Here is a 13,615-nt window from a genome sequence, read left to right as displayed (position 1 = left end):
CTCTTTCATGCTAAGCAACTTTATGCAAAGTGTAGAAAAAGTGTAAACATATGTTTAAACCATGTGCAAATGTATGCGAACTGAATCTGATTAGGAAGCATCTAACATAGAAACAAGATTCAGCTCTTGCTCAGAGCACAATATAGATTTGTTAATGCTCTTTATTTTTAGAACATACAAAAGCAGTATTAAAGTTATTCTGCTACTATACTAAGAAGGACGTTTGATTGCCCTTGCATATAATCACACCATCCTCTTAAGGGATGTGTTGTACAAACCTCTTCTGAATCCATTCTATTAAAAAGGAGTTGCTCATTTAAATTTCCCTGATTTTTGTTTAAATAAAGATAACTTTTAAAATAAGAGTAAACAAGAATGAATTTTCCACCTTTATTTTTAGAATGGAATGAGAAGACTATCACTTCTCTTCATCCAATGCTGCAACTTTAATCTCATTTGAATATTTTTTGAAAGAAGCACTTTTTACAAGGTCTTTTACATTTTTCCTACCCATCCTCACTTCCTATTTGAAATAACTGCAAAAGCTTTTTACATAATTTTTACACATCCCCATTTATTTCTTCTCTCCATGTCTAAATATAGACTTTCTATATAAGTACAGCCAAAGTATCTTTTAACTTGTATACAAAATCCTATAGAGCAGGGTTGTTAAACTGGTGGCCGGCGGGCTAGATGGGTCATGTGCAGACCACGCCCACCCCAGCTCCGTGAAGGGAAAAAACATTGTGATATGACAGCAACGTGATGCGGTGAGTTTGACACCCGTGTTATAGAGGGAATTACACCAGAAAATTAAACTATATGAAAATTCCATAAAATAACAAGAATCAGCCTAAAAATCAGGAGATTGTGACATCACGTCTCACATTAATCATGAAAGTCAGGTGGGTGGCTTTGTGCCAGTCACATTATCTGAGCCCAACCCATCTAACAATACTGTTGTTTTTATGGGAAAAGAGTTGGAGGAAAGTGTGTTGGATACGTCTGCCCCCCTAAGTAATTTGCAAAAAATAAGAAAGGCAAGAGACAGATAAAATTAAAAAAAATAAAATAACGTCAACTTGCTTTTCTGTATCACACTTTTTAAAAACCAACAAAATACAACCAAATAGGTACGGTCACTGATTTATTTTTTTTATGTAGCAAAGAAGTGCGTACAAATTAATTATGTTCATGCTGCAACAATTTTTGTCTGGGGTGATTTTGTAAACTGTCTGACTATACTTTAATAGATTTTGGGAATTGCTTATTTTATGCTTCCAGGAAAGGCCTACAGAGAATTTTGACAAGTGTGCGTGTCTAAACTCATCACAGAATTTTTGTAGATGGTTAGGCTCTTTTCAACAATAACGTTCTGTAAATCTGATAAAAGTAGCTCAAGAATATATTCTTGCTCTCTAACAATTGTAACGCTTTAATGCGGAATAACAGGTAGTGAAGTAACAGTAATGAAGCACAATGAGCAGAAAATATATTGCCTTCAAGATTAAATCTTTATTTAATATAGGAAGAAATAAACAGGAACACAACCAGCCCCCCCCCCCCCGCTGCCTCTTTCCCCGCTTACATTTTCTAAAAGGTTAGCACTTTACAAAGGACATTTCAGGCTTTTCTGTGCGCACGCGGCGCTGCTTTTTAGCCTTTTACAGTATTCTACCACTGACCTCCAGACGCAACCCCGTCAAAACAACAGATCTTCAAATCATAAGGATGCCCAGCGAGTCTTGGGGAATTTTTTTTTTTTAATCTGGGAATCGGTAACAAATCCTTTGCTAAATCACAGGGAAAGCTTTTTAGCCTGGAATCACAAGAGATAATCATAGTTGGAAAGACTTTTTTTTTATTTTTAAAGCAGGAGGCACCATCGCCACCAGTTCACAAACCTCCCAACCTAGCCAGAGAGCCAGGAAGGAGAGGGAGAAGAAGTAGGACTGCTGGGGTTGAGAAGTGTAAGGGGGTGGGCGAGAAAAGCCTTTAAAAAAACCAAGGCTTGGGGCCGGGCCTAGTTAAGGATACGGTGAGGATTCGGTTACCTGCTTCTTCCCGTACTTGCTGACTCCCTCCCCCCCCACCCAAAAAGAAGAAGAAGAAGAGAGAGGAAGGCTCGGGAAGTCCTGAGAAAACTGATGGCGCGGATTCCTAACCGCCGGGCGGCATTCTTTTCGCTCGGGCTGCTTTCGCCGAGCAACGCGTAGCCAAGGATCTCCTTCGCAATTCCTCCCCACCCCCAATGTACACACATCCTTCCCTCCCGCGAGCGCCTATCCTCTCTCCCGCCTCCCCGCCCCCCCACACGCACTCCCTTCCCCATTCACGGCCAGCCTGGCCCACGCCTGGCTGCTCCCAACCGCAGTGCCTGCCCCAGTGTGCACCGCCGCAAACCCCGCTCGCTGTCCGGCTGACTCGCCTCAGCAGCCCGTGTCCCGCCTGGACACGCTTTGCCTGCCTTGCTTACCTGCCCGTAGTAGGGCTTCCTGAGCCAGGCCCCCGCAGAGACCCTCCTCGCCATGGCAATGGCACATCCCCGCAGCGGGCTGCAGCGGTCGGAGGGTTGCTTGTGTGTGTGTGTGTGTGTGTGTGTGTGTCGCCCGCTCGGCCAGATGGCCGGCCGGACGGCCTGAAGCAAAAGCGGATGAGCGACGGGCCGACCGGCGGGGCTGCGGTTCGGGCTCAGCTCGCCCTGCCAAGAAAGCAGCAAAACGTGCCCGAGCGGGGCGGGCGGCTCCTCTCGCGTCTCTCCGCCCCGCCCCTTTCTCTCCCCCCCCCCCAGCCGCCTTTTCCAACTGTCACAAAGCGCGGCTTTCTCGTGGCCTGAGCCTCAGAGGGGAGGGGCAGCCGAGGAGCAACTCCTCAACCTGAGGTGGGGGTGGGGGTGGGGAATAGAGGCATCTCGGCTGCTTCGGCCGGCGCGCCAAAACCCGCCTGCGCTCGCCTTTCAGCTTCCCCCTCATTCTCCTCGGATTATAAAAAAAAAAAAAAAGGGGGGGGGAGGCTTCCGGTTCTGGAGGTGGCGCACCGCCGAGAGTTTATCCGGCTGCCTCGCGCCTGCCTCGGCAGCGTCTTGAGCCCCTCTAGGAGAGGGTTGTGTTTGGGGGGGGCGGGCGGAGGGGAGGCTCCCTTCAGTCTGGGAGCGCTGCCGCTCTGCAATGGGAGGGATCGTGCCCACCCGAGGGAAAAGAGTCACGAAGCGCGTGGAGTGGGGCGGGAGGGTCAGGTCCTGGGGCTCGAACCCGCACGCTACTCGAGCTGGAGTTCTGTTAAGATCGGGAGTTATCCGGATGACGAGCAAGGCAGTGCCACGTGCTGGGGATGGTGAAAGAGAGAGAGGGGGTCGGGGTCCATGCGTGGAGTGGCTTGGGCTTGCTGGAGGTTGCCGAGATGCTCTCTCTAGGACTCCCTTCTTAATTATTTTTCTTCAAAAAAAAAAAAAAGACGGTGTGCGTAGCCAAATCGGGACATGCTGTAGACTATTTACTGAATCTGCACTACTATTAATCGTTTCATAGTTCCCATCACCAATCTCTTCCCACTTATGACTGTATGACTTTAACTTGTTGCTGGCAATCCTTATGATTTATATTGATATATTGATCATCAATTGTGTTGTAAATGTTGTACCTTGATGAACGTATCTTTTATGTACACTGAGAGCATATGCACCAAGACAAATTCCTTGTGTGTCCAATCACACTTGGCCAATAAAATTCTATTCTATTCTATTCTATTCTATTCTATTCTAGTGTAACGTGTATATCGTATAGATAACTCGTAATAGTTGAACTTGCCAAGCAAGTGGTGCTTAATTTCAAATAATGTATTTAGTGTCTCGGTGACAAGTAAATACCACTTTGAGATGCTGTGTGCAAACTTTCACGCATCCATTACAGACTGTGTAGTACTTGCTGTTGTAAATATGTAATTTATACAACTTAATTGTACTGATATGACTTAGGGTAGTTAATGACTGGACTTTAATCTATCCAGCAAGAGACAGGGCAGATAATAACATTCGTTAATATTTAAGAAATTCAGAGAAAGTGACAATTTGCTTATGGTGAACACACTGTGAACTAGCCTCTTTTTAAACATTAAAACAACATCTTGGTTTCCCATTACAGCCTATCTATCCCTCCACCCCAAAACTTATCAAATATTTCTTAAGACTACTGTAAATCTGATTTATTTTTGGAGGGTTAAAAACTCATGCCATCCACTTTTAAAATAATATTCTGGCCCTAGTACATTGAAAGGGTGTTTGTGTGTGTGCATGTGTGTGTAATTCTTTCACTATTACTGAAATACTTTCATCATTAGTGAAACGGGTAGATTAAATCCAGTATTCTAGAATAAAACAACTCCAATGATTCAGTGTATCTGCCTCCTTTTGAATATACTGAATGAATCTGCTGGATATCTGTCATTTGTGCTTTCAAAATACCTGATGGAAATCCTGAATAACTGCTTTCTTCTGAAAACAAATGTAGGCTTCTGTTTCATTCCAACAATTTGCCATTAATAATAGACATTAGGATGATTAATCACAATGTACAAAGAAGAAAAACAATGAGAGGTTTATTGATGAGTGAATAAAACTACACTTGTTTCCTTATATGTTCACAGCCCAAGCTTTTTACATCATTAATAAATACAATCGACACTGGCAGTTCTCATAGGCTTTATGTTCATTAGCAAGGCACAGTATAGTCTCAGTTTTCATGTCTAAGTTCTCTCTGAAATGCAACATGAAATATTTCTTGCTTTTAATAAAGTTACATCAAAGGAAAGAAAGGTATTCATGTTCATTTAAGTGGCAAATGTGAAGTTCAAGTAAATATAATCTTACCTATACTTATAATCTAAGAAGAAATATGCTCAATGAGAGTTTCCTTAGAATAAAGTTTGACTCCTGGTTTCATGAAGAGGTCAGGTTCTTTTCTGACAACAGGGTGGAAGTGGTTTGCTGTTACCTTCCGGAATGTTTTCTTGACTTCCGAGGCTTTGGGATTTTCTTGATGGTATGTATTAACCAGGTCAATCTTTTCTTTGCTTTTCCAGAATCACCAAGGTCCGCTAAATACCAGTACCTACTGAACTCCCTTATTACTAAATAAATGTAGATTTAGGTCAAATTCCATCAAGGTTAATGTAATTCACGATATAGTTTCAGCACTATATCATAGGGCAAATGCATCAAACCAATGAGAAATTAAGGAGGTGGCATATAAACAGAGGTGGGTTTCAGTAGGTTCTGACCAGTTCTGGAGAACTGGTAGCGGAAATTTTGAGTAGTTCGGAGAACAGGTAGTAAAAATTCTGACTGGTCCCGCCCCCATCTATTCTCTGCCTCCCAAGTCCCAGCTGATCAGGAAGAAATGGGGATTTTGCAGGAACCTTCCCCTGGATTGGGGAGGGAATGGAGATTTTATAGTATCCTTCCTCTGCCATGCCCACCAAGCCACACCCACAGAACCGGTAGTAAAAAAATTTGAAACACACCACTGCACATAAAGTATCTTCCAGAACAATTCCATTTTAAAAAAATTCATTCAAAATCAGCAAAAACATATGTGAAGAACAGAATATTTTATTGTTCACCTGAGCAGCGGTTGCCTGGAACAAACCCAAATAATTTAGCTACAAAGGCAGCTTAATTTTACTTTAAGGATTAGCAGCTTGATTTTAATTTAACATTGATGAAGAAACTGCAGAAACTTAGGTAACCCAGGAAATATGGCATGGCTTCATAGAGGGATAGTATTAGTATTAATTCTGATGTATTGTGACCAGGAAATTGGAAAGGGAAACACAGCATTAATATACAGAAATGCACACCAAATGTATATGTGAAACTGTAAATCAAATTTTCACACATCTTTAGTGATGAACATGATCTTCCTTAAATATTTATTATCATGTGCTAAAAGTATTTAGAATGTGTGTAACATAATCACATAGTCAAGTCATATAAATAGTGTCACTAGGAAAATCCATAAAATCAATTCATAAGTAAGACTAAAGGTACTTTATTGTTGGGCAGGTCTTTGAATCAACGTCAATAAAGGGCAAAGGTTAGTCTTTGCAGTGGAACTTTGTTGATTATGATGCAAATGTAGTAACTCGGGGTTCTAAAAAATTCAATGCTATAATTTGCAGAAGAAAAAGATCTTACTGGTGTATTTTTGTGCTTATGTTAAATTATGAGTTAATAATTTATATCCATCCCGGGCTTTCTGTGCAGTCCTTAAGAGTCCCTTAGTTGCTGCCAACTTTTCAGTAAATTGAAATTAAATTTTTAATTCAGTTTTATACTGGATAAAGTGGGAGAGGAGCAGCAGTGGAAAATCCATTAGGAAATTCTATATTCCATAATGTTGTCCTGTGAAGATCATCATTTGCGGAGGGGAGGGCAGGCAGGGAGACAATGCAGAATGAGCATCTTCTTTATAACCCTGCATAAAGCAGTCAAATAAAGCATAAGAGTTACGGAACGGACTAGAGCAGTTTCTACAATTTATGCCTTGCAGCCATCAGCCCTGATTTTGGGAAGCCATGAATTGTATGGAGCAAAAAAAACTATGTCAGGACATTAGATTTTGCTTTTTTTTAGACTTTTTACACTTCCTGAACACAGCTTTTATTCAGTCAGCCTTTATTATGAGCATAACCCAGCATATGGTCGGGTACTATAGTTGAAAAGAAGCATAAAAATCTAAAAAGAGTGAACTTCTAAAAAGAATTACAGAAGCGTAAAAATAAGATAAAATTATAAAAGGTATATAAATTAAAAACTAAAAGGTATAAAAGCAAAAATCTAAAATCTCCTATACCCTTAGATGGGCATAGGAGAACACAGCCATAACCAGAGAGCCAGTCACTCACTCTCTCAGCCCAACTCACCTCGCAGCGTTGTTGTTGGGAAAATAGGAGGAGGAAGGTATGTTGGATATATTGGCTGCCTTGAGTTATTTATAAAAATAAAAAGACGGGTTACAAATAATAAATAACAAGATGTGGAAGAATATACCTATTCATTACAAAGCACCTTAATATGACAAACTTGGTTCACACTGAGCCTAGTTTACAATGTTGAGCCCTAAGCACAAGACAGAAATCATTCTGAACTCAATTTAGCAACATCTTACTTGATGTTGTAGCAGATTAACATCTGAAAGCCACAAGCATATAAAATTTTCTATGTGCCCTGGTCTTTATGTAGTATAGTAAAATGAGATTAGTGTGAATATTTTGCAGACATGCTCAAATGTTTCTTTTCTGTATTTTTCTGTATGCATCTCCTGCCTTTATTATTTTTACAAATAACTCAAGGCTGCAAACACATGCAATACTCCTTCTTCCTCATATTTTCCCTACAACACCCATCCTGTGAGGTGGATTGGGTTGAGGGAGAATATTGCTACAGAGTCATCCAACTGCCTTTCATGGCTAAAATGGGACTTTAGCTATAGTCTCCCACCTTCTAGCCTGGTGCCTTAACCACTACACCAAACTGGTTTCTAATATTTATTTCTAATATGTTTTGTATCTAAACCTCAATTTATTTCATGTACGTTAACTTCTTACCTTGTCTCATTATGGATCTTTGTCATAGCAATTTTTGAAAGTTACTATGTTGTTTGTAATTTTATCTGGGCTAAATATCAATCATTTGTAATTGTTATGGGTATTTTGAGTTTTTAAAATACAAAAGCAGTTTTCCTTTTCAATTTTTTTTAATGAATTGGATTTTAAAACACTGTATAGAATTGTGTTTTTGTTTCATTCTTCTTTTAAAAGATGTTGAACCTATTTTCTGTAGCCACGTACCTCAATGCTATACAGGCCAGGAGTTGATATTATAAAGTTAATTTTCCATCCTCAAAATCACTAGTTAATTAAGTTCAAGGTTTGAGATCTTTTTTTGTCTCATAAGGTAGAAGGAAAACAGATCAAGATATTCTTTTGCCTTAGGAAAGTGGGTGGTGCCAGCCTTAAATTACCACTAAGCTGCAGTAAGGCATGTAAGCAGACCAGAATGTATAAAACTCAGTGGAATTCTAGGATAAGGGTTAAAACATTCCACCATTCACATTAGGCACTCAGTCGTCTCTCTTGCTACACTTTCTAATTGGCAGAACAAAACAATTATTTTCTTGTGTGGGGAAAGATAATGCAAGTCAAAAGAGAGGAAGGGCAGTACATGGTTACTTAAAGGTAAATTGAATCTTAAGTGCAATGCTCTTCTGCATAATTGTATGTAAGAATGTAGTTGTAAATAAGCCTATTAAACTTAATAGTTTTATTTTGCGACCAGACAACCCGTGACCAATTGGGTCATCGTTTCAGAGATGTTTCCTTATCTAAACAGAGAAGTAGACTGAACATGGGCAGGCAAAAATCAGGGGGAGGGGTGGGCTCTTTGGTGATCTCTGAGCTTGGTTGTTTTCTTGCAGAACTTTCATTACTCAGAAACTTATCATTAGTGCTAGTAAAGAGCAAGGTTTGCTCTCAGTTTATATTCTAATGGCTTTCAATCATGTAAACAACATCCCAGTCAAGGAGCTGCCAAACAAGCCAACAGTAAACAGCCCAACCAAAGAACCTCTAAGACCACTCCAGGACAATTCATTAGAAAAGTGATGGTGAACCTTTTCGGTACCGAGTGCCCAAAAGGGAGTGCACGCATGTCTGGGCCGCAACCCGGAAGAGAAGCTGCCCAGGGCACATACATGCCCCCAAAAATGAACTTCCGGTTTCAGCCAGCTACTCTTCTGGGTTTCTGGCGTGCATGCTCAAGAGATGATCAGCTGGCTGGCACACATGCTCACGCAGGAAAACTGAAGACCAGCTAGAAGATCATCTAGTTTCCGGCACTGCCGCATGCAAAAAGGCCAACTGATCGTCGTGTGCACATGCGCGCTAAAAACCCGGAAGAGGAATGGGCGACGCCACGCATGCCAGGCGACATGGCTCCGCATGCCACTTTGGGCACGTGTGCCATATGTTCGCCATCGTGGCACTAGAATATAAACTGAGAGCAAACCCTACTCCTTACTAGGTGTTACCTAGCTTGGGTAATGAAACATTGCATGAAAACCCAAAGACCCCTCATTTCAACACTGAGCTACAAATATTCTCCTTTATTAAAGATCAGTGGAACCAGGAGAGACTTTCAACTTCTTGCTGGCTTCCCCATTGAGTTTCCTTGTAAGAAGCTGGAAGCGTTGGAAAGAATGATCACATGACTGCCTCCACTATGGAGCAGCACCACTTTGCCAAATTTCAATCCCATGGAAGTCATGGAGCCTGGATTTTGAACGTATTTTTTAAGTTAGCCCATTTGCGGTACGTTGATTCAAAAATCGTTGCCCTATATGGTGCGTTGTTTTGCCCAATCACAATCAAACTGATACAAGAGTTTTCCTGGTATATCTAGATAAGCATGCATGGGACTTGACTGTACATTGTAGTCCTATAGATATATTTTGCAGTCTGATGCATTTTAATTGAGATGAAACACCTTAAATATGTGCCATCTTTTAATATCACTGAAGAGATTCCAGCACTAGTATCTCATTACACTTAAGATTCTTTAATAAATAAGTCATTACACGTAAGTTCCTCTCAGATATTCTTGCTACTACTATGTCTCCAAGCAGGGTTACATTCACCCTTGTTCTTAATATATCTAAGTGTTATAAGTTGAGTTAAAAATAAGTCATGCTGAGACCTTAGAGAGAGAGACATTATGGAACCATATCTAGGATTCATAAAACTTCAGAATATGACTTATTCATAACTGAAAAGCAAAGTTTACAGATTTAAAACAAAGATCAAAATATAAAAAAATATTAAAATTCAATTTTCTACAATATTATGTACTTATTTAACCTGCCTTTATTATTGTTATAAATAACTCAAGGTGGTGAACATTCCTAATATTCCTTCCTTCTATTTTCCCCACAACAACAGCCCTGTGAAATGAGTTGGGCTAAGAGAGAGGGATGTAAGTGACGTTACCCAAGTAACTGAACCATAACTTTAAGACTACGACAACTCCCCAACCTCCGGACCTTCAGACGTGAACTGAAGACTCTATTATTTCAGCGTGTGGGACTAGCCTAAGAATAAAATGTTTTAGTTAAATTTTAATGGGGGTTTTACCGGTTTTTACTGTTTTAGTGATCAGGCCATGATAATATTTAGTTTTAACTGGGTTTTAATGCTTATTTATTATATTGTTTTTAATATGCCTGTGAACCGCCCTGAGTCCTACGGGACATGGTGCGGTATATACCGTATATACTCGAATATAAGCCGATCCGAGTATAAGCCGAGGTCCCCAATTTTACCCCAAAAACTGGGGTAAACTGGGGACTCGAGTATAAGCCGAGGGTGGGAAATGAGGCACCTACCGGTTGGGGAAAGCCTCCCTCCCTCAGCTGAGAAGGCTGGCGGCTCCCCGCCCGCCTCTCACTGCACCGGCAGGGCTTCCGTCCGCAAAATGTGAAAAAGAAAAGAAAAAACTCGAGTATAAGCCGTATATACTGAGTATAAGCCGAGGCTTAAAAAAAAACTCGAGTATAAGCCGTATAGACCCGAGTATAAGCCGAGGGGACGTTTTTCAGCACAAAAAACGTGCTGAAAAACTCGGCTTATACTCGAGTATATACGGTAAGTATGATTAATAAAAATATTATTAAGTAAAATATTAATATTTACTTAAATATTAAGTAAAAATATTATTTCCATGTCATAATTCTCAAATAGCAGTTCTAGCTGTTATTATCAAGTCAATCTTTATTAGGATTATCTTGCAGAGATTCCAAGATCATGATTCCTTGATATAATTTTAAAAGATTTTTTGTTAATAAACTGGATGACTTAGAATTTAGACATTCAAATTTAAGTATATGGTAAAAAGCAATGTTTATTGACTTGTAGACTTATAGCAACAGACTTGTTTATTTTTCCATTATGGACTATGTAAATATTGCTAAGGCATAATCTTATTCCAGAGAATCCCAATAGCAATCCAGAGCAATTTTGAGAATGAGTTCTTTATATGTTTGAGACATTGTTGCATCAAATAAAGTAACTGGCAGAATCGGAAGCATCCGTGGAGGCCACTATATTTTCTTGGAACAGACCACTAAATCCATATATACTATAAAGAAACAAAGAAATGTGGTACAAAATTTCCGTCCCCATAGATCAGAACAAACAATAATAGAAATCTAATTCCAAGATTTCAGATAAATTCAAACTTCTATTCCTATTCAAATAGTACTCTCCACTAGTTCAATGGGCATAGGCTAAAGTATTGCCTGTAAAAGTTTGTCTACATTAATTATCTTTTTCTATATCTTGAATTGTTTAGAAAAATGAGAAGATGAGAACTTATCCAATACAGTGTTTCAATAAGACATCCAGTTTTGCAAATGGTTGCTTAGCAAAGCTGTGCAAGTCATACATAAAGAGTAAAATTGTAAATGCCCACTATATGGACTGTGCTGCAGTCTCTTCTTATTTGTACCTAGCTATTCAATGGTGCCCATTTTCCATTATTATTCGCACTTACTATCTTAGACAGATCTCCTTTCAGTGCCCTGATAAATTTAATGGAAAAGTTTTCTTCTCACTTATATTCTTGCATAACTCAAATTCCTGGTACCTTTAGATGTCTTCAGCAGGCAGTTAGTTATTCCAGATGTTACCAATATCCTGAGGCTGTACATCTCGGCTCATAAAAATAAAATATACCCAATTTGTTTTGGCCACAGAACGATTTAAACCTGAATATAGATAAAAATTGAAGAAATATACTAGTCAAATGCAGGCAAATTGGTTGATCATTTATACTTTCTGGGTTCATCCTATAAGGCTGTTTTGAGAAAGGGGGAAAAATTACAATGAATCATCATGAGAAGAAGTCGAACAACCAGTTCTTGAAGGGAAAAAAGCATATTTTAGAATTTCCTTTCTTAGAGTTTAATGGAAGACTTTTAAAGAATTCACCAATCATAGCAATAAATGACAGAGAATGAGGTGGCTGGATGGAGTCACTGAAGCAGCAGGCATGAGTTTAAATGGACTCCAGAGGATGGTAGAGGACAGGAAGGCCTGGAGGAATGTTGTCCATGGGATCGCAATAGGTCAGACACGACTTTGCAACTAACAACAAAACAATAACCATTTAAGTAAAACCTTGGAAACCAGAAGCTATAGAAAACTCTTAATCAGTTTCATTGGCCTTACGGCCATAATTTATGAATTTAAGAGACTTTCTTCCTGAGTTTTTTCTCTGTTTGATTTGAGTGTGGAAGTCTGTGTGCCTATATAGATGACATGGTTTAACCCTCGCACCCCACCCACCCCACCTTAAAAACCTCTTTCCAGCCAATTAACACTGCAGAGGAAAAATTGTATCTTAGTTAACCCAAAGTTAGGGTTTTTTAGGAAGATCTAAATCTATTTGATTCACACAGAATAAGCTTGTTGATCAGTGCCATAAATATATAAATATATATTTTCTACCTTTGCAAAGCAGTGGCTCAAATTCGGTACGGTGCAGAAGTGTGCAGCTGCAGTGATCCGTCTGTTAACGTTACTATTCACCATCTCTGTGCGGTGATTCAGACTGAAATCAGTCTCTCTATATTAGTCAGAGTGCGTTTTGCCCCCTCACTCTCCCTGATTTTACAGTAAAGCAAGAGGAACCTCCCTCCTGCCATAGAAGCTCCACAGGCCAGCTGTCCAAATTGCTCCTCTTAGATCATTTTGTTACAGCCCCACTGAACATAGTCAGACTTAATTCGTCGTCTCGGTGCTTATGCTTTTTCCACTGGAGGCAAATGTATTATTTTAATAAATAGGTTGGAATTGCCATTATGTGCCTGATTTTCATTATGAGATACGCTGTTAGGAAAAAAAAAACCAGCCAATTCCAGAGTGAATAGATAATGCTTATATAGCAAAAATGCTTTCCTCAGCAGTTCTCTAGAGTTTGAGTACTGTTGAAAAAGCTGCACAATCCAAAGATTCTGCAGAATACACACTGCCTGGCATTGATTAGAAACCCTGCGTGAAGGCTGGGAGCCGACTGTCACTGCTGGAATTCCTCAAAAACAACGTCAGTCAATGCAGCTTTATGAATAAAAGCTGGCACCCGGCAAAATTATTCTGCTTTTGGCAAGCCCTGGTGGATTTATTTTCAGTTATCCTTCTTAACTCCTCTGATTCCTTGCATTTTGTAGAAAGGCGGGGATCAGCAGAAGAACAAAGTAGCAGGATATGCATTCACAATGTCTTTCTGTAAGTGGTGAACCTTCATACCAGGTGACCTTAAAGCTGGGCAAATAGAAATCTTTTCTAAAGCATCAGATATGCTGTAGCACAATGTTTGAATCAAAGCTCCAGCTTCTTTCTAATTTCAGTTCGATAGCCTTGATCTGTTAATTGAACAGCCATAATATTGTATAAAGCAGGGGTCTCCAACCTTGGCAACTTCAAACCTGGTGGACTTCAACTCCCAGAATTCCCCAGCCAGCTTTTTGGAGTTGAAGTCCGCCAGGCTTGAAGTTGCCAAGGTTGGAGA

General features: G+C 39.9%; 1 protein-coding gene and 1 long non-coding RNA gene across 3 annotated transcripts in view; both read right to left on the bottom strand.

Moving 5' to 3' along the window:
• The window catches only part of LOC131196055 (divergent protein kinase domain 1A), a 132,496-nt gene extending 129,704 nt beyond the window's left edge, over nucleotides 1-2,792 (bottom strand). Inside the window, exon 1 of one of the 2 annotated variants that reach the window (XM_058178473.1) lies at nucleotides 2,477-2,792. In XM_058178473.1, coding sequence (XP_058034456.1) covers nucleotides 2,477-2,530 — 54 coding nt within the window. In that variant the 5' untranslated portion in view covers nucleotides 2,531-2,792. The remainder of the gene's footprint in view (nucleotides 1-2,476) is intronic. The other variant, XM_058178474.1, reaches the window with a different exon arrangement.
• A 1,830-nt stretch (nucleotides 2,793-4,622) lies between these two features.
• Nucleotides 4,623-12,677, bottom strand: LOC131195120 (uncharacterized). Its single transcript, XR_009154369.1, has 3 exons — nucleotides 12,556-12,677; nucleotides 11,693-11,813; nucleotides 4,623-6,470 (listed from the first exon to the last, which is right to left on the bottom strand). It is a non-coding gene; the product is annotated as an uncharacterized LOC131195120 (long non-coding RNA).
• Between the last annotated feature and the right edge of the window lie 938 nt (nucleotides 12,678-13,615).

The sequence above is a fragment of the Ahaetulla prasina genome, chromosome 3, assembly GCF_028640845.1.
Source record: "Ahaetulla prasina isolate Xishuangbanna chromosome 3, ASM2864084v1, whole genome shotgun sequence".
In the NCBI taxonomy this organism is placed as follows: domain Eukaryota; kingdom Metazoa; phylum Chordata; class Lepidosauria; order Squamata; family Colubridae; genus Ahaetulla; species Ahaetulla prasina.
The sequence above is the reverse complement of the archived record's forward strand: the minus strand, read 5'-3'. Positions and strand labels throughout refer to the sequence as shown.